At 33.7% G+C, this 21,444-nt stretch overlaps 1 protein-coding gene and 1 long non-coding RNA gene across 7 annotated transcripts; both read right to left on the reverse strand.

Annotated features, from left to right (window-relative positions):
- Positions 1–1,548: 1,548 nt before the first annotated feature.
- Positions 1,549–19,921, reverse strand: LOC146938726 (cellulose synthase-like protein E1). Of its 2 annotated transcripts, XM_085752627.1 has the most exons (8): positions 19,635–19,921; positions 17,837–18,149; positions 16,830–16,970; positions 13,801–13,929; positions 13,414–13,626; positions 3,594–3,833; positions 2,616–2,963; positions 1,549–2,294 (listed from the first exon to the last, which is right to left on the reverse strand). In XM_085752627.1, the coding sequence occupies exons 1-8, from the start codon at positions 19,898–19,900 to the stop codon at positions 1,737–1,739; spliced, it is 2,208 nt and encodes a 735-aa protein (XP_085608753.1). In that variant the 5' UTR covers positions 19,901–19,921; the 3' UTR covers positions 1,549–1,736. The 2 variants fall into 2 exon arrangements, with proteins under 2 accessions (XP_085608753.1, XP_085608754.1); XM_085752628.1 differs by lacking the exons at positions 13,414–13,626; positions 13,801–13,929.
- On the reverse strand, positions 5,573–13,407 carry LOC146938727 (uncharacterized). 5 transcript variants are annotated; one of them, XR_015031408.1, is made up of 5 exons: positions 8,545–13,407; positions 7,620–8,392; positions 6,390–7,230; positions 6,279–6,311; positions 5,573–5,772 (listed from the first exon to the last, which is right to left on the reverse strand). It is a non-coding gene; the product is annotated as an uncharacterized LOC146938727 (long non-coding RNA). The 5 variants fall into 5 exon arrangements; XR_015031406.1 differs by having other exon boundaries at positions 5,573–7,230; positions 7,620–7,724; positions 8,313–8,392; XR_015031405.1 differs by having other exon boundaries at positions 5,573–7,230; positions 7,620–7,796; positions 8,313–8,392.
- Positions 19,922–21,444: the final 1,523 nt, after the last annotated feature.

Raw genomic sequence — 21,444 nt, forward strand, 5'->3', positions numbered from 1 at the left:
TAGTTGCGATTTTGGCCCCCTAAGAAAAAAAATGGATATTTTGGCCCCCTATGTTTTGTTTCTCTTTTGATTTGCTGATTTTGACCAAGTCAACGCATATGTGGCATGCCACGTGTGTAATTAATTAATTAAAAAAATAAAAAATCGAAAAAATCAATTTTTAAATAAAATAAATGAAAAAAATAATAAAAAAATATTAAAAAATTCTGGAAAAATGAAAAATAATAAAAAAATATTAAAAAATTCTGGAAAAATGAAAAATAATAAAAAAATTAAAAAATTAAAATTTTTCCAGATTTTAAATTAAATAAATGAAAAAAAATCCAGAAAATTAATTTTTAAATTAAATAAATGAAAAAAAGAATAATAAAAAATTTAAAAATAATGAAAAAATTAGAAAAAAAATAATGTCAAATTTTCCAGATTTTTTAAAAAACGAAAAAAATTCTGGAAAAATGAAAAATAATGAAAAAATAAAAAAATTAAAAAACGAAAAAATATTACAAAAAAATGAAATAAATTCTTGAAAAATAAAAATATTAATAAAAATGATTAAAAAAACGAAAAAATTTTGACAAAAATTCGTGGACAATTCAAAGAATCACTTATTAGAAAAAGTAATGTCATGGAAACATTCATTTCCCTAAAGAAGAAATATGTACCAAATTTGTGGCCAAGTTGTATTCTCGTCGGTGTTTTTGTGTATACTTTTTTCGTTTCCTTGCGCCTTTAGAATGTCAAATTTTCAACATTAGAAAATTCTGTAAAAGATTCTGGAAAAAATTTGAAAAAAAAATTTTCGAAAAAAATTTTGAAAAAAATTCGAAAAAAATAATGTCAAATTTTCCAGATTTTTTTAAAAAAATTCCGTATTTTTTTCGAATTTTTTTAAAAATCTGGAAAATTTGACATTATTTTTTTCGAATTTTTTCATTATTTTTTATTTTTTTATTATTCCTTTTTTCATTTATTTAATTTAAAAATTGATTTTCTGGATTTTTTTCATTTATTTAATCTAAAATCTGGAAAAATTTTAATTATTTTTCATTTTTCCAGAATTTTTTATTAATCTAAAATCTGGATTTTTTAATTTTTTTATTATTTTTCATTTTTCCAGAATTTTTTATTATTTTTCATTTTTCCAGAATTTTTTAATATTTTTTTATTATTTTTTTCATTTATTTTATTTAAAAATTGATTTTTTCGATTTTTTTATTTTTTTAATTAATTAATTACACACGTGGCATGCCACGTATGCGTTGACTTGGTCAAAATCAGCAAATCAAAAGAGAAACAAAACATAGGGGGCCAAAATATCCATTTTTTTTCTTAGGGGGCCAAAATCGCAACTATTTGAAACATAGGGGGCCAAAAGTGCATTTAAGCCTATTGAATACTTAATTTTAATACCTTTAAGCAAAATAGATAGGCCAATGACTTGGTCACTAACTATCTTCAACGATTACTGCCCTCCCTGATGTCTCATTGAAGCCCATAAATAATCCTCAAATATATAAGAACACCAAAGTAAGTAGCAACAATCATTAGTTTATGTCTAAATCTAATCAAATGTAGAACAATTAACATAAATCCAACCAACAAAGTTAGGGCCAATATTCATATTGCGACCTATATCAAATTATGGACATCCATAGACGCATAAAATACATTAAGAATAATATTACTTTATTATTAATTTTTTAAAAGTAAAACTAAAAAGTTACAAGGACATGAATTTAGCTAAGGGCACTATAAAGGACACATACACTTAGAGCCAATGTTGTTGATGTAATTGCAACAGACCTTGGCAATCTTCCCTTATCTCTCCTTAGGAAAAGCCCTTGATAAATAGGTATATTGATAAGAACCAAAACACCACTTAGTAAAATTTGCAATAACATTGCCTCAAATAATGTAACACTTGCTCTACTTAACACAACCTCTTTTAGCAACATCCCAACAAGACAAAACAAATTCAGCATTGCAAGTGTAGCCAATAAAGTGAGCATTGGAGACGAGTTTCCAAACTCTATAATTTCCTTCTCATATCTTTGTGAAACATTTTCCTCAGCTACCTTAGTAGATATTATGAAAGCTGAATTTGAAAATCCAAAAACTTTCAAAATGTTATCTACAAAAGCAAAAAGGTAAGAACTTGTTCTCTTGTAAAGCCACATCCTCAACTCATTCCACCAACCTTTAACTGTACCTCCTACCCTCAAAAACTCTAACAAACAATATGCTGAGTCGCCAAATATGACATATGCAAAAGGTATGAACCAATGGCTTGAAATCTGATCAGTTCACCAAAACAAAAATTAGAATAACATTACTAGAAATCATAAGATAGTTTAAATTGCCGTCACTGCAATTGCGACCGCAATATAAAGGTTATAAAGGTCTCTACAACGACATCACAACCACAATTGCGGCCACATGGTTGCATTTGTCTATTTTTACTAATAAAATAAACCAATTATCTTTTCTAAAGGATAAACTTTTAAAACAATATACATATTGTTAACAAATTTAACACTACAACCAACTTTCTTAATTTCTGTGACTTAGTCAACTAGATCCTATATACAAGAACAAATGTAGTAACATTTTCATACCTGTGGAAACAAGGGAATGCCTTTGAGGAGATAAAGTGAAGGGATGATGGAATAATAAAGAGTTGGAATAGAGTTTAACGCCCATACATTATAATAACAATAAGACATTTGAAGGCCTGGACTGATCAATCCAAAAGAGTACCAAATAGGACTTAACTTTGAAAGTACAATTTGAAATTGTCCTTCAGACCATCTCTTATGTTGAACAAGTGATTCTAGCAATGTGGTTGGACTCAAACCCAAGAAAGCTTTTCTTGTTGGATTATAATATATTGATTTCCATCCTTTGCATAAAATAGACAATCCTGTTATTATATCCTCCACTACACAACCATATAGCAGTCCCATCTGCAATCAAATATTCATACATTTACGAAATTTACATAGATATAAGATTTTTTTATTTATTATTTACTTTGCCTCATAAAAAGGATCCTAATTAACTGTTGAAAGGGAACCACACATTTATACTCAATAAACAATTTCAGATGCCGTTAGTTTGAGATCATGCGACTCAGACTACACGATAGAATTTTTTTTTAACAATATATGCCATTAATTAAAATTGGACGATTGATATTGAAAAGTGCGCGACAACTATTGTTGGTAATCGGTTTCAAAAATTTCTTTCATTCATCCAAACTAATATTATATAGCCAAATATTCAATAGATTTTTTATTGACACTTTGTAACTAATAGGGGTTGGTATAATTTTTATTTCTCAAAGTAAATTGAAGACACCATTTGAAGAGAAAAAGACACAGAGATTTGAAAAAAAGAAAGATAAAGTTATTTAAAATGTACCGCCTACTTTCTGAACATTTATCTTATCAAACAAAATTCTCTATTTCTTTTACGTAATGTAGAGATCCTAACTTGAATATATGAAGAAGTGAATGACAAAAAAAATATAAAGGAAAAATTCTGAAGGTACACCAAAAACTAAAGTTATATTATTTTTTAAAGGTGAGTGTGACCTCTTTTCCCCATGATGTGTTTTCCTCGTAGGTACAACTTGCAAGAGTCTTTGATTTTTCTTCTAGCTCATGCAAGCTTGCTTCTTTTATCATATGTTCAATATTTTCATCATTTTCATTCTTCCAATCAATCTTGCATTGATCACTATACTTTCTTCCACATAGTGCATCTCTCCTATGAAAGCAGCCAGTTCCAATATAAAGGGGCCCACCAAATCCATCTAAGCCATAAAATTCCACCTACATATATGTTCAAAAGTTTATAAACTATTGGTGTAAGTAAGATACTAATGGAGTCAATAAGCTACTATAATGCCTATCAAACAAAAAAAATTTAAGCTGCTATAACATAGTGCAATTTGTCATTTTTTTTTTGTCAATATAAATTTCATTCATAAAAACATAAGATATACATAAAAGGCGATAAGATAGAATTCATGTGTTGGTGGTTAGTTGCACATCAACTAGTAATAGAAGAAATGTAAAAAATATAAGAGGTGACTCATACACCTAATATTTAAAGGTCTTGAATGGAGATGTGGTGTCAAGCCTCTTAAGGGTCCTAGATGTTTAACCTATTGCTGCTCTCAACGTTCCTCTGGTATCCTAAACAAGTGGTATCAGAACCATGATTCATCTCGGTGGGGGAGCTTGATCTTAATATGGATTAAGCTAATGATGTGGGTGACTCACACATGAGGGGAAATTGTTGGAATTCAAGAGTAAGTGGTTAGCCCCACATCGAATAGGAATAGAGGAAAGTTGAATATATAAGAGAGATGATCTATGTACCTATTTTCTTAAGATTTTAAGTGGAGCCATGATGTCAAAGTCTCTTAAAGGTCCTAGAAGTTTAGTCCATTTTCGTTCCCGAAGCTCCCCGGTCTCCCGAACAAGTGAATTTCCCCCCTTTTTTTTTCTTCAGCTAGTGTTGGTTTTCTCATGTACACCAACTTACAATTGACAATCCTTTCCCCTTTAGGAATCTTAAAAAACTCCCATTTTTTTTATCTTTCTTCACGACTCCATTTCCTCCACCATATCATATATCCACTCGTCTTTTCTCATGAGTAACTATAATATCTCCAAAGAGGGAACGATCTCCAGATGGCGGCTTGATCTGACAACACTCTTTGTCACGTAAAAGAGAATAATCATGTACTCCACCTGAATCTTCATGCCCATGATGAATTTTGAAGCTTGCATAGCCTTTGGTTATGTTTTGATTATGTTTTGATGTTGATTAAGAATTTTTAGATGTTGTTTTGATTCTGGTAGTATAACATAGACTATGTTAAAGCACCTAGCAAAACTATGTCTCATTATGCTCTATGATTCTTTTGTGTCCTACATATCTTGTATCACAATAAACCTCATTTTTGTTTTCCAAAATTGGTTTTCTACACATTTGAATCGATTCAGTGTTGCTTGAATCACATCACCAAAAGTCTCTGACTTGGAGTGATTTGTTTCATGAAATTTTGAATCTTATCACTCATGAATCGATTCAAAATAGTTTGAATCGTATCATGGAATCTTTTTGACTTGTGTTAAATCGATTCAAAATAGTTTGAATCGTTTCAATCTTCATCATGGGCTTTATCACTACAAAAAATCACGTGAATTGCGGCGGCTAAAAATCGCTTATTGCGGCAGTTTTAGCCGCCACTATATACCAGACTGGCGGTTTCAAAACTGCCGAAATTTTTCCTGCCACAAAGTGTAAAATGGCAGTTTAATACGGACCGCCATGCAGACTGCCGCAATACGCATTGAATATAATGGCGGCTAATTGGTTGGTTAATACGGCGGTTTGAACCGCCGGAATATACACAATTCACAACAAAAAAAGTGTGCATAGTGGCACTTTGAACTGCCGTAATAGCCATTTTAGAATTAAAAAAAAATTACAAATAGTGGCAGTTTGAGCCGCCACAATTGCCTTTTTTTAAAAAAAAAAAATTAAAAACCTGAACAAATCACCTAAATAACAATTATTAGAAATAGTATAAAGTATTTTTATACATAAATTGTAATATTACAATGTGTAACACAGTCCAACAACCTCGTGAACGTTTATAAAATAAACTTAAGCTCTTTAATTATGTTGTAGAGTTTATCTCTGATCTCTTCCATGTATGTGTGGTCCTCCTCATTCCCCTAATTTTATGCTCTCCAACTTCTCTTGTACATGCACACACATACATATGGATCAAATAAGGTTCACATAATGCTATTTCACAAAACAACAATAGCAACTTGATAAAAAACAATGTATTAAAAGAGGAACTAGAGTTTCAAAATCAGCCTCTCATTGATCAGTTGTCTTTCTATCAATAACTCCCCAAAAGGAAAGAGATGCAAAACTATATAGATTATATAACAGGATGGTAATAAATAACACATAGTGAACTTTTATCAATATCAGGAGTCAGGACAATTGATTCTAACTATAACAATATGAGGAAAGCTAATCTAACATGCATATCAGGTTTCTCAAGGAAATAGATAATGCCAAATGACCCACCTAAGTATGGTACCTACAATAGTGAACTTTTATCATGGAAATGCAGGTAATGAAATTTTAAGCAAGCCATATAAGCATATAAATTTGTATAAGGGCACTGTAAAAGTACATGATGCATAGTAAAAGTAAAACTTGATATAGAAAGTTATCAATTTTACCCAAGGTGCCCATGCTAATCCAGAAAGCCAAGCCTACACCAAAATATATTATGAAAAGAGCTTATAGATATTAGGAAGCATGTAATAAGAAGTAAAAGAAAGATAACTTACATATGTTGTTGATGCAAGTGAGGCTGAGCAAAGAATCACTTTCTCTCCAACCAAAGTATTAAGTATTGGAAGCAACACAATCTAGAAAGCCAGCTTATTATAGTAGGTACTTCAAACTAGAAACTCAACCTAACCATAACCAGCTTATCAAACATCAAAAGAAGTCAGATTAAACTCTAAAGTTATAGAAATGAAAAAACTGATATAGAGCAAAGAAATAGAGACCAATATGATTATGGAAAGAAAGGCACATTCAATTCAACCTAGATTTATTATGAGAAAATTCTCTTATACACACTTATCCTTATAAAGAAGAATGGCAGAACAAACTAGCTAGCTTTCTTTAACTATAATCATTACAATCATTAGTATGGAAGGATCAAAGGAAGAAATTTCTTCTGAGAATTGTTATACAAAAGAAAAGATTGAACCAATTTCGACCATCATCAGATGTTCTGAGAACTGATTTTTGTTAAAGCCAAAAACAATTTTCAAATAGTACTGCGTATGAATTATGAGACTGTTAATTAAACTATGGAATTAAGGTAAAAGAAATTACTCAATTAAGTACAAGCTTTGAAAATAAGAAATAACAGAACTAATATAAGTGTTTAGGATTCATCAATACAAGTTCAAAAAAGTATTGATACTTAACATGAGAAATCAACCTGAAGATTACTATTTCCGCGACATTCATTATAGATTTGTATCTTCAGTTAAGAACATAAAAAACTCTAGTACAGAAGCCTAACTCTTTGTTCATTGTTGAAGTCCATTTCACAATTTCAGCTAGGAAGAATTGCAAATAAAGTGGACAAAAGGTCAATAGTGCTATTGAAATCTGAAACCAATAAACCATAATTAAGATTCATAACCGTACAGAAAGTATAATACATGTCAAACATAAAGCAGTCCATTCACAATTGCCAAACCCCAATACATAAAATAAATACTGGTGCTTTCAGATATGCAAAACCCAAAAATATAAAAAATAACATACAATTCAAAGTTAGTACAAAGTAAACATATAACCCAAGTTTTAATTGAGAAGACCTTATTTCCAAAATGAAAAGAATACCACACATTTAGAATATAAATGTTAAAATTCAAAACAACAAAAAGCAACATGAAAACCCAAAATATTGCACAGCCCAGAATCTCAAAACTGATAATCTTTCAGGTTTAACTGAATAAGCAAACAAAAAAAATCATAAAAAGAAAATGATGTACCGTATCTGGTGGAGATCTGCAGTTTATGGTATATTATTGTATGTAAGCATGTGAGGGCTGCGAAAATTTGGTATTTACAGTGTTTCTGTAGGCATGATCTTCAACCTCCAGGGTAAACATAAGTTCCATTACCATGTCACTGACCCAATAAAGGTCACACTATCTGACCACTAGACACTATTAAAGTACAAAACAATATTTGGATTGAAAATTGTTATCTGAACACCCACATACCTATAATACTCTTTGCGAGAGTAAGAAATATACATTGAATAATGAAACCTTAGGAGAGAAAAAAAAAGTTAAACACATTGAGGTTGATATATTCTAATTAATACAATCTTTGTGTTATAGAAACCACTTACAACAGAAGCATGCTTCATTATTTTTTGAAAACTTAGTGATTGAAAATAAATCTAGAATAATGGTTTACACATTCCAAGTTACATCATTACCAGGATGCTAAAATATTTTCAAAGCAAAGTAGATACACAGGAGAAATCAACTTATTTATTTCTTAGAAACCGACAAAATAGGTATATGGTACATAGGAGAAATCAAATCAGTCTTGAAATTTCGTATGCACCGTATCAGTACCATTCAACATTATTTAAAAAAAATGCATTATTCCTGATATGGTTTTTAAGAAACAACTCAAACAAAACAAGAAATTTAAATAACTCATATCCTCACCAAATAACAGTGATGGGTCGCAGCAAACCACCTCAAATAACAGTAGATCCGCTTGTTTCTTTTCACAAACCTCAGTTTTTCTACCAGCAAAACAAAAACAAAAAAATCAAAAACGAAAAAAAATTCACAACAGCAGTAAATCTTCAATCTTATAATCAAAACTGAACTCAAATCAAGAATAATACAGAGATGAGGGTTTGGGTATTTCAGATTAAGCAAACTTCATACTCACCATCACCATGTTGAGAGAAGAGTTCGACAGGGACCACAGATGGAATTGATAGGTTTGGGTGTTTGAGGTTTTTGAAATCGGTTGAAGATTAGGGAACTAGAGGTTTGAGGGAATCGAATGAGTTTGGGTGTTTGAGGGTTTTTTGGAATCAACTGAAAAACATGGTTTGAAGATTCAGGAAGGAATCGAAGATTGATGGAAGGAATCGAAGGGATTGAAGGTTTGAAGATTAGGATGTGGTGAAAAGCATGGTGTTTTTGTAGTGATGGAAAAGGTTTGGAACTTTGGAAGCTTGGAGAAGGTTTGGAATCGGTGAGAAGGTTTTGATGTTTTGTTATAAAATATTTTATTTTATGTTAAGAAGAAAAATATGGATGAATTTTCTAAAAAAATTGGGGAAAAAAAGAGGGAAGTTAGTGAAGTTAGTGCGCCTAAAAAATTGGGAAAAAATAAGAGGGAAGTTAGTGCGCCAATGATGTTCAGTTGAAAAATTAAAAAGGCTAATAGCGGCAGTTTAAAATGCCTCAATATACAATAAAAATTGTGCCATTAAATTTTGTTAATACTGGCAGTTAAAACCGCCGTAATGTACTGTATAAAGCGGCGGCTAGAAAAACTGCCGCAATACACCGGATATAGTGGCGGTTTACAGTGACCGCCGGTACAAAACCGCCAGAATTAACGCGTTTTTTTGTAGTGTATGAATCGATTCAAATTTAGTTTGACACTTATCAATCTTCATAGCATCTTTATAGTTCACCAGACCTGTCATTTTGCTGTCTAAATCGATTCACACATTTAGTGAATCGATTCACTATGTTGTTTTTGGCCGAAAATTTGCACTTGCCACCCTTTTCTATACATAGTCACATCCTCATAACACCCAAAACATTGAATCATTTGCATATATTGTCTTTAGAGTCTCCAAACCTCATTGTTCATACATTCTTCAAGGTTAACCACTTTTTCTTAGAATCACTTTGATCTTTGAGTCATAGATTTCTAGAGTGCAATTAGGATTGTAAGTTGGTTCATTCAAGGAAATTGATTGGGTAAACCAAGGTTCTAAAGTGAAGTAAATAATTTCATTCCACCTCCAAAGGTCTTGGGGGTTCTTTCTAAAGTTCTTGTGTTCAAGAGGATCCAATTGCTGGACGGAACAATTCAAGGGTTGCACGGGTAATTGAGGATTCGAAGACATCAGTAAGCACCAAAGGGTTTTGAAGATTGGGGAGTTATTTCAAACACTTTTTCTTTGAATCACCTTTATCTTACATCAGTTTAGATCACACTTAGTTTCAATTCATTGTCAATTTATCAAACACCTAACAATTGTGTTCTTTAGTATAATTGATTAATTGCTCATAGGTTTGGTTTGAGATTGTACTTTTATTTTTATTTTTATAACTTATGTGAATTTTATTAATATTAGATTGTTTTAAGATTACTTAGAATCTCTCAATTCGAAGTGAATCTTATCTTGTGTGCATAGTCTTATTAATTTTCTTATCGCTTTTCTTCAAAACGCTTTCGCTACAAACTCGATAAATTCTTTAAACTTTATTCATCCCCCTCTAGCGCATATTACCTTGCCATATCAAGCAGCAAGTGGTATCAGAGCCTGGTCTCTTTGCTAACAATTAATCACCATAAGAGTTAATATGGCAAGTAAGGAGCCAAAGGGGGCACATAATAGGGCACCGATTTTTTACGGTGAAACTACGGGACGTGGATGTGTAGAATGTCGTTACCAACAGGAGGTTTCAACCCCAAAACTTTGTTGACGGTGTTGCACAAGACAAACCAAAAATTGATTGAAGTAACAATGACAAAAGGAAGGTTCAATAATATTTGAAGGCGCGTAACATACTCATATCCTCTCTTGGGGTTAATGAGTATCATTCCTTCTCTCATTGTAAAACCGTTAAGGCTATGTAGGATGCGTTAGAAACCTTTCACAAAGGAACCAACGACATCAAACAATCTAAAATTCATACGCTCATTCAACAAAATGAGCTCTTTCACATGGAGGATGGTCAATCCATCTCCTCGTAGCAAGTGAGATTCACTCATATTGATAACAAGTTACAAAACCTAGGAAAGGACATCTCAAACCAAAATTGCACTGACACAATTTTGAGATGTATGAATAGGGATTGGTAATCCAAAGTAATGACTATTAAGGAATCACAAAACCTTAATACCCTTGGCATTACTAAACTCTTTGGGAAACTCAAGGAACATGAGCATGAGATTATATGATTGAAGTTTAGTGAGGAAGATTTCAAAAAGAAGGAAAGGAAGTCAATTGCACCAAATACCAACTCATCCATGGCTAGTTCTTTGGTGTAAGGTGAAAATGAATCTAATGATGATTCACTAAATGAAGAAGAAATGGGGCTGTTCGTGAGACGTTACACAATGATAAGAACCTTGTCAACTGTAGGAAGATTTCACTCAAGGGTAAAGAATCAGACAAGGAATAGAAAGTTGTAAGTTGCTTTGGATGTGGAAAGATAGGTCACGACAAGAGTGAATGCCCGGAACTAACCAAGGGCAAAGGAAGATAAAATTTAACAAGAAGCTCAAGAGGTAGAAGAGCCTACATAAATTGGGAAGATAACGACTCCTGTTGTCTTGACATCGTACTTGACATCTCTTTACTGCGTGCCAGAATTTCATCACTATCTTCATTAAACTTGAGAAACATCTACCTTATGGAATATACCTTACGTCATTCAACGTTCGCACGCCACCATCGTCCATAAAAGTTTTAATTATTCTCATTCAAATGATAGCACATGCTTTATCATCACTAAAATAAACAAATTCAAAACCACCAGTTTCTTCTAACACAACACCTCTTGTAAACTTTGATGAGCTAACAAAAACCCTCATTTGGCATAATCCAAAATTTCATGTTCCGTGGAACCTTTCCACTTCGAATTAGTATTTACAGTGGTACAAGCCATATTTTTTTTACAGGCCATATATATATGATTTTCACAAGCATGAAGCTTCGCCAACTCAGCTCCATCTCCGCACTTTGGCCTTCTTCTGTGTATATTATATGATCCATACTCAACATGAAACAATTATGCAACCATTTCCTTCATCTCTGCCCAATCAGTCTCTTTCATATATACCATCTTCATCTCACGCAACGTCTTATGTAAACTTTGTCGAGTCTAGAATGTTTAACCTCTATTCGGATAATTTTCGATCCAGGTTTGCATAATAGCCACCTTGGTAAAGGGGATCGTGGCGCCTTACGTTCAACTTCAGCCCTATTTCCTCGACATGACTCATTGACAAGGTCCTTTTGTGCACAACTCCACTATAGATCGTCCATCCTCCCTCATTTCTTAGAACAATCATTGCCTTTGAGAGTAGAGATCATAGCTCTCACGTCATTGTCTCATCCCACTATGATTTTAACTAAGTGTTGAGCCTTTGACGACCCACGTTTTGAGTTAGTTCCTTTGAGAAATAACATCTCCCTCGCTCGGTTACTCTAGAATCACATATCCTTTACTCGGTTGAGGGGCCTCCTCGTATGATTACTTAATCGCCTATTTTACGAGTTTTGCTAACAAGAAATTTTTTTTAAGCAAAAAGAAAATTATATTAAATAAAAAGAAAGATGTTACAGAGGCCATTAGACCTGACCCAGGTATAACTCAAACGAGAATAAATCGTGATAAATATGACCAAGTGTACCAACCCTAATCTATCATAACAAAATTTACCCATCACAGACGCAAGCCAGGAAAGGCGCGTACAAGCATGAAACCATGTTACAAAAAATATTAATAGTGAACATTTGCAAAGAGCAATTAAGGTATAAAACAGGCGAATGGTTTGATCGCCAACACACTAACAAAGTTCAATTGCCAAAAGCTCCCTAAAAAAAGCAACATACATAAAAGTTCTTTCTTGCATTAACATTTCGAGAACAGTACCACAAATTAACACAGAGAACCATCCGGTACTAGAGTTGAGGCATACCTTGATGCCTTGAAACATGCAGATCTCAATGGATCTGGAACATCTGAGAATCGAAGAGGCAATATCACCAAATACAATAGGTGAACGCACAACAAAAAGACCACATATCTTCAACCAGCCAATCTCGGATCAAGAATAGAAGCATAAAAACACAGACCAAACTGTCGCAAGCCCACAAATACAAACACAACACGACAGTGAGGAAAGTGACCACACGCATACACCACCATCGACCACACCAAAAAGAAAATAAAAATAAAAAATCGCCACAAGATCACGAGCAAAACAACCAGAGGGCGGCTAACAAAAACACCTCAACTGATAGGCTTCCACTATGACACCTTAAATTTAACCAGAACACACGGTCGAAACCACATGCTTCATTGGAGACCGGAGAAACATGCGCTGACCTAGCAAGCTTCTGATATGCAAATGGCACTGATGTGAAAGAGGGTGGTGCAGTTGTTGGAACGGTAAACACACCACTAGATTTTTTTGGGTCAAGTAGCCTAGTGGCTAAAGCTCACACATTTATTTTAAATGTGGAGAAGTGAGGTGTCCAGGGTTCGAACCCCGACCCCTGCATATAATATGCATTGTTCCTACCAACTGAGATAAGTTCACGGGACAGATCCATATCTACATAAAGTTTAAGTTCACGAGATAGATCCATGTCTACATAAAGTTTATCTGGACTGGGAGGGGGAGAGGAAGGTGTTGGCTTGGAGGAAGTTTGTAGTGAGAGGTGAGAGCTAATACAATTATTTTTAGGTGTAAACAGCTATGTTCTATATATTCTATTAATAATACATAGTTTGGTTTATACACTTCAATTTTATTAGCATATATGAACTACTTTACCTCATAAGCTACAAGCAAAGAACCGCCATATATGTCATTTTTTGTGATATTTTCAAAGCCCTGAGGAGCCTGCACAAAGGCAATTTCATGTCCCTTCTCTTCATCCATGAAGAAGCAAAGTGCATCTCTTATTGATTGAGAATTGTTTGAGTACATGTCACAATCTACATTGAGAATTATTTTCCCATTGCTAATCATTGATGACACCCTTATCTGCAATGAAGACCAACACTTAATACATTGTATACTTCTTTTAGGGGAACAATTAATACATTATATACTAAACAATTAATTAACTTCAGAGAACATGCATTCAAAAATTAAACTTGGTCCTAATTGAATTTAAGTTCACGATCAATATAGGCTTAGTGTATATATATAGAGTACCAGTGAATTCATAGCTCCAGCTTTGAAGTTATGATGAAATTGGGGTCTTTTCTCACGAGCCAAATATGCCAAGGTGGGCATAGCAAACCCATCTTCATCTCTGGCATTGTCCTTTCTATGAAGCAGTATCTATAAATAAATTAATACAAACCAACTAATTGTCATATTAAATTATTACCATATTCAGAACGACAACTGACTACTGTTGAGATATTTGAAAGTTTAAAGAGCAATTTCCTACAACAAATGTTGCGAATTCGATGAAAAACTCACACCAATAACAACTTGATGTGTGGAGCAAGGGATAATAAAGCAACCAATAATCAAAGTGAATAGAACAGTTATAATCACAAGCCAAAAATAGAAAACAACAGCGAGAGAAAAGGAAAGAGAGAACACAAAAGATTTGTTGACCCAGTTCGGTCCAAATTGACCTAGTCTGGGGGAGAGAGCAGCCCTCCGTTCCACTATATGATGAGTAACGTTACAAAAGAGATGGATTACAAGAATAAGTCTCCCGCCTAATTCTACCCAAATCCCAGCCTCTTCCCGTAACCAAGAGACTCAATCCTAATAGTGTTTCCCAAGGTGAATCAACCCTCAAAACCTAGTGTTTGTTCCAAAGAGACAAACTCTATACAAACCCTAGTTTTGTTGTTGCCTTTCTAAACCCTTGTTTCATCCCCCTCTATCTCAAGGTTTACACTGATACAATGCCTATATTTATAGTAAAAGAAACTCCCATAAAATTGTACCAAATCTGGCCCAAAAAATACGTTTCTGAAAAATAACAGCACGCAAAATCGGGCCCCGATTTTTACCATTCGGGCGCCGATTTTTCCAGTACCAAACTGCTCCCAAAGACAGCCAAAACCGGGCCCCGATTTTTGCCATTCGGGCCCCGATTTGTACTTTCAGCAAACATCAATTTTTGGCCTCCAAACTCCAATTTTGAGTCACTTTCACAACAATCTCCACCTTGACTCCAAATTAGTGATGATGCCCATTTAACATCAACACCTTGCTGCTCTTTCCCTTGTTCCCACTACACCAAGTAGCTCCACAAGTTTACACCCTAACCTCTTCAGCCATCGGAATGTCTTCCGCCTTCTCGAAGATACTTGCAGTCCAACTACGCCAGGAATTTTAGGTAGTTCCACAAGCCTTTACCATAACCTCTTCAACACGAGACATCTCCCGCTTCCTTGAAGATCTACTTGTTCCTAATCACCCTTGGCTTTTAGAATAATCCACAAGTATACACCTCCCATCCCTTCAGCCCTCGGAATGTCTTCCGCCTTCTCGAAGGTCCTTGTAGTCTAACTACGCTAGGTATTTTAGGTAGTCCCACAAGCATTCACCATGACATCTTCAACACAGGACATCTCCCGTTTCCTTGAAGGTCTCCTTGCATCCAATCACCCTTGGCCTTCTTTTAGAGTAATCCCGCAAGCTGTGCTATCCCTATAGCACCCAAGGTCCTCCATAGTCGTACCATTACTGGTGTGTTCAACTCCACCTCAAGCTGAGCGTACTCTACCTCAACTAGCAAATGCGTACATCCCACTATGTCTTCAACCTTGCAACTCCACCTCAACAGGTAGATCATGAGTATTGTTGCCTCCGCCTCTCCAGACTGATCATGAGTATTCTTACCACCGCCTCTCCAGGCTGATGTTGAGTGTTTAACGTCTCTCCAGACGATCACCGCTCCACTAGGCATCAATCTCAAGGTGACCAACATCACCTTCATCCTCCAAACAACACCACACCATCAGAGCACCCGCATCCCCAAGACGCACCTCAATGTTCTCCAAATCACCAATGATTTTGTTGAACTCCATAAGTAGCTCCATGACGGTCTTTAACTTTACCATCCTGAATAAGTAAAGTTGTTGCTTTAGGAATTGCCGACGAGCCAAAGACTTTGTCATATACAAAGATTCCAACTTTGCCCACATCGATGCCGCGGTTGGTTCCTTTGCTACTTCTCTCAAAACTTTATCTCCGAGGCACAAGACAATGGCACTCCTGGCCTTGTCCACCATCTCGGTCTTCTCCGCTCGTGACATGGTGACCGGTAACGAACCTTCACCCTTCAAAGCTTTCTCACACTTCTGCTGTATTAACACCGCTTCCATCTTTACCTTCCATAACCCAAAATCGTTATCTCCGGTAAACTTCTCAATATCCCACTTTGAACCCATGGTACTTGATTATCCTTTGACCCTTGCCCCACGGTGGGCGCCAATTGTTGCGAATTCGATGAAAAACTCACACCAATAACAACTTGATGTGTGGAGCAAGGGATAATAAAGCAACCAATAATCAAAGTGAATAGAACAGTTATAATCACAAGCCAAAAGTAGAAAACAACAGCGAGAGAAAAGGAAAGAGAGAACACAAAAGATTTGTTGACCCAGTTCGGTCCAAATTGACCTAGTCTGGGGGAGAGAGCAGCCCTCCGTTCCACTATATGATGAGTAACGTTACAAAAGAGATGGATTACAAGAATAAGTCTCCCGCCTAATTCTACCCAAATCCCAGCCTCTTCCCGTAACCAAGAGACTCAATCCTAATAGTGTTTCCCAAGGTGAATCAACCCTCAAAACCTAGTGTTTGTTCCAAAGAGACAAACTCTATACAAACCCTAGTTTTGTTGTTGCCTTTCTAAACCCTTGTTTCATCCCCCTCTATCTCAAGGTTTACACTGATACAATGCCTATATTTATAGTAAAAGAAACTCCCATAAAATTGTACCAAATCTGGCCCAAAAAATACGTTTCTGAAAAATAACAGCACGCAAAATCGGGCCCCGATTTTTACCATTCGGGCGCCGATTTTTCCAGTACCAAACTGCTCCCAAAGACAGCCAAAATCGGGCCCCGATTTTTGCCATTCGGGCCCCGATTTGTACTTTCAGCAAACATCAATTTTTGGCCTCCAAACTCCAATTTTGAGTCACTTTCACAACAACAAATACGAAGATATTTTAAACTACGTCAGCCAGAAAAGAAAAAGATACGTACTTGAAGAATTGTGTCATGGTCACGTCTTGATGAATATGAACCCCATTGAGAAAATTCCTTATGCTTTGAGTATGTTTCTTCTGGTACTTTACCCAACTTGGATGCATTTTCTACTCGACTTTCCATATCTTGGTACATTCTCTATACCATGGAAATAAAAAAGTTTCCATTATTTATACATATTGATGATCTATTTTTCAATAATCTTGCCAAAAAATTATCTTTTTGAAGATACAATCCTCAAACATGATAAGAAATTTAATATATTCATTCATGAGTAAATTTGAAATCACTAAGAAATAATGGTCCAACATACGTAAATTTGAAATGAATTTCCAATTTCGTTATTAAACAATCTTGAGTACATTCATAAAAGTCAAAATTTGAGTACAAAGTAATTAGCACAAATTTTATTGTTTGTTTTTAATTAGGTTTCTAATTTAATTTCATATCTGATATCTTGTATTTATTGATATGAAGTACACTTGTTCTTTGTTTTTCAGGTGAAAGAACCACAATTGTTCTATAACCAATTTTCATTGCAAATTTTTGCATCTAAAAGATTGGGCCAATGGTAGATCTTATGAACTAATATGCTATATTTTTTATTTATTTATATATGTTTCCATCATTGAAAGTAATCTTAATTGAGGTGGGTCAGATACTAAATGTGGGTATTTCTTTCATAATTCGATTCGACCATTGATGTTGTGGCACTCTAGCCGCGTGTACTACACTCAACCCTATTGGTTGCTATGCCACGAATTTTAATCGTAATAATTTGCAATTATATTTCATTTGTTCAATAACAAACATACAATAATATGTTATGTTAACTTTGTCAAAAAAAAATAATACGTTATGTTAACCTAAAAGATAACCAAAATATTATAACCTAAGAGCTCACCTTTAAATCTATTTTTTATAGGTTCATATGAGAAGCATTCTGAAAAGATATATTCCCAAAGACATTTACATATCTAGAGCAAAGTTGATTAGTTTGTTACCTTGATGGCCAAAAGCTCTTTAGCATTATTTGGGTAAGTGGCTAAAGTCTTGAAATATGCACTTGGTGACCTAGGTTCAACCTTGAATCTCTTGCAAAATGGCAACCAATGCTTAGCAAATTTAGAAGCCTCTAAGAGAGCATAAAACGTAATCTCTGATCCAGCATCATCTGAAAGATACACACTAAGCTTCTCTGTTGGATAATCATATGCCATCACAGATAATACTGTGTTCATCACCATTATTGGTGGTTCAATATCTGGATTTGCAGTACACACAAATATGTCCACTTTGGGTAGCTTGTTCTCATATCTGCTTCAAAACATGTACACTTACTTTCACAATATCTTTCATCAAAATATTTCTCAATACTTATACATACTTAGAAAAATTAACAATTTAAAGTAATTAATGTTATTGTTTACATACATTTAAAAACATATATCAAATACAAATTGTTTTTATGAGATAAAGAAGTTATGAATATTTTTTTCTTAGCCCTCTAGTTTTCAAATGAATGGGGTCTTGATAATTCATAGTGTCACCTTTTAATGAATTAATAAATTGTTTTGATCCATCAATTTTCATTAAAAATCATCAAATCAAATCATTTTGCCACCCATAGTTTCAACTCAGATTTAAACTAGGAAAAATGCTAAATATCGCGAAGCATTTTCTCGTGGAAGAACGCGAATTGGGTTGGCGAAGAGAAAATATCACAAAGCTTTTTAGGTAAGGGACCCACTGATGAATGCTGCCAATTGCTCCTGTATTGTGCACAGCTCCTGTATTGTGCAATGGGAAAATCTAACGGTGCAGAGAGAATTCGCGAAGCTTTCTTGAAAATTTTGTCGCTATATATAGCAACACTGCCAAATTTCATAGCATAATGCTAGATATCAAGAATGATTTTATCAAGAAAGATTCAAGAATGACATGACAGAATAATCACTCTTAGATTTCAGTCTTATTTATTAACCTTTCATAAAAATAAAAAAAAATACATAACACCCATCGCTCCATGATTTCCGACCAGGCTGAGATTTTATTGGCTAACATTAATTCCGGGACAATTTCTTGATAAAATCCACGGGTGATTATTCTGCCATGTCATTCTTGAATCTTTCTTGAATCTTTCTTGATACTCCCCCCGTCCCTTAATGTAACCTCCCTTTGCTTTTTTCACATTTCTTAAGAAAAGCTGTCAGTGTAATTATTATGTCTGTTTTGTGTGTTAATATTACCATATTGTCCTTTGTTTGTATATGTATTAAATTTGACTTTTTAAATTTCAAGATAAGTTAGTAGTATTAATTATGGGTATGTTTAGGAAAATAATAATAAATGCATCTAGTAATTTGAAAAGGGGTTTAAATTTAGAGACAAAAATAAAGTCAAATGAGTAGTTAGATATAGGGACGGAGGAAGTAAAATCTTTCTTGATATATAGCATTGCTCAATTTCATATTGACTTGCTCTTTACAAACTTAATAAAATATTTGAGCTCAATCACTTAAATCATAAAGTAAAATTTAATTAACTCTTTACAATAAATAACTAATTGAATTTAATATTTAAAAGCGCAATCATATGTTAAAATAATAAAATAAACATGTATTACTGGTGTTTGTCGATCGGTGAATAGCATATATGGTTGGATTCTTCAAAAAACTTATAAAAAGTTTTCATGATGACATAATTAAATCAATCTTATAAACTATACCTTATTTTATACATAGAAATTAATTAAATATAGTTATGGTAGATATGTATGCTGACAACATAAATAATACATACCTTTGTGAAAGTCTTTCAGGGAAAGGTTGCCTGAAAATAGGGTTCCATCTAAGGGCTTGACGAAGGAACCAATAAAAACCAAACCATAGTTCAGCACAAAGCAATCCAATCCAAACCCATTTTCCATCATCTTTGGGTATGTAACTCACTCTATAAACCCAAATGGAGCAAATTCCTACAAACAAAGTGAAAGAGAATATTATGTACATGAGTCTTCCCTTATCTCTCCTTGTCTGAAACAATGGATAATACTCCTCTTTCCCCATCTTTGTTAATTCTTGAGCTGTGATTCCCTTGTATTCTGATATATAAATTTATGTGTGGTTATAGAAAATATATGTGTGTATATCTACTATTTAGCATTATACTAGCCACACATATATACTCATTTAGGTCCTTTTCATAAGACACATTTTGAGTATTTTTTATTATTATTAATATTAATATAAGAATAAAAGTAATACAATTTACTCATTTAAGTCCCTTTTTTTTTTTGTCAAGTAGCCTAGTGGTTAGAATTCACATTTTTCAAGGTGAATAAGTGGGGTGTCCGAGGTTCGAACCCCGACCCCTGTATATAACAATACATGTCCCTGCCAACTGAGCTATGCTCACGGTGACCATTTAGGTCCTTTGAATTAGACACATTTTGAGTATTTTTTTTTTATCATTAATATATGAAACAAAGTAATACAATTTAAAAATATATGAATAGTTATGTTTCCTTGAATTCCTTTATTTTGTTTGTATGAGTTTTAATTTCATAACAATTTCACATTTTCTATACAAGTTTGTTTTTGATTTGGATTGCACAAGTCTGATACATTTGGATTATGCGAAATGCCATCATCTTCACATAATTTGGCTTGCACAAGTCTGATACATTTGTCAATCGTAATGGCATTTCTGATCGGTGGTAAATCAAATTAAAAATTTGTCTTGTGTGTTTGTTTTATAGTAGGGAGAGAACAAAACACAGTGATGACTTTTCAGGTGAACTAGTAGTACTATTGGAAAATCAAAGTTAAGATAAAATTCAACACTTCAACAAAATAATAACAGATCGTCAACAACACATGAATGGTAAAAAAGCGGGTCGAAAATATGGATCTGAATCTCCTGTTATAACTTCTACATGCAGTTTCACGTAGTGGTTAAAAAAGAAAAGTGATCCAACGGTTCATAATTGTTTAGCTAATTTTCACATAATTTAATCTCAGCCAACCGTCTTTAATCGAACGGCTCACATGCCTTAAAGCATTCAGCTGTAATAGTAGGAAATCTGGTTTCCCAAAAATACAGGCCGACAATAGAAAAAGTGAGTTCTTGTCGGCCCATAACATGTTATTGTTGAAGCTAGTTCAACAAAAGTTATTGTCCATTATTTAGTTTATTTCATCTGTAAATAATAATTCTCACAAAATATATGAAATCTACTCCTACATTGAAAATAGATTTAAGCTTTCCAAAACTTAAGTGTGTCTTTTATGATTTTACCTTTTGCAAAATTTAACTTTTTGAGATCTTTAATTTAAGGCTTTTATATGTGTTTAGTCCTTGTAAATAGGGGTCATTTAAAATTTGGTCAATGTATTCCTTAATCCTGGCATTTTACCCTGCCAAAATTTAATCATTTAAAATTTCGTCCTTCTCTCCACTTAATCACTACCACGTCACTGATTGGCTATAGGGACTAAAAGTAGTGGTTGAAAATTTTATAGGGACTAAAAGTTGAAGGAAAATTTTAGAAGGACTAAAACGAAAAACTGATATATTTATAGGGACTAAAAACATATTTAACCATATATAT

Source organism: Medicago sativa, chromosome 3 (assembly GCF_051527215.1).
Source record: "Medicago sativa cultivar Bolivia chromosome 3, Bolivia_mono, whole genome shotgun sequence".
Lineage (NCBI taxonomy): Eukaryota > Viridiplantae > Streptophyta > Magnoliopsida > Fabales > Fabaceae > Medicago > Medicago sativa.

Bases quoted from the DNA above. Each gene is read 5' to 3' on its own strand.
- LOC146938726 (XM_085752627.1), bottom strand. From the start codon at position 19,900: ATGGGGAAAGAGGAGTATTATCCATTGTTTCAGACAAGGAGAGATAAG. The intron at 18,150-19,634 runs GTATGTATTATT...GTTTTGAAGCAG, and splicing joins CCTGAAAGACTTTCACAAAG to ATATGAGAACAAGCTACCCA. The intron at 2,295-2,615 runs GTATGAAAATGT...TGAACTGATCAG, and splicing joins GCATTCCCTTGTTTCCACAG to ATTTCAAGCCATTGGTTCAT.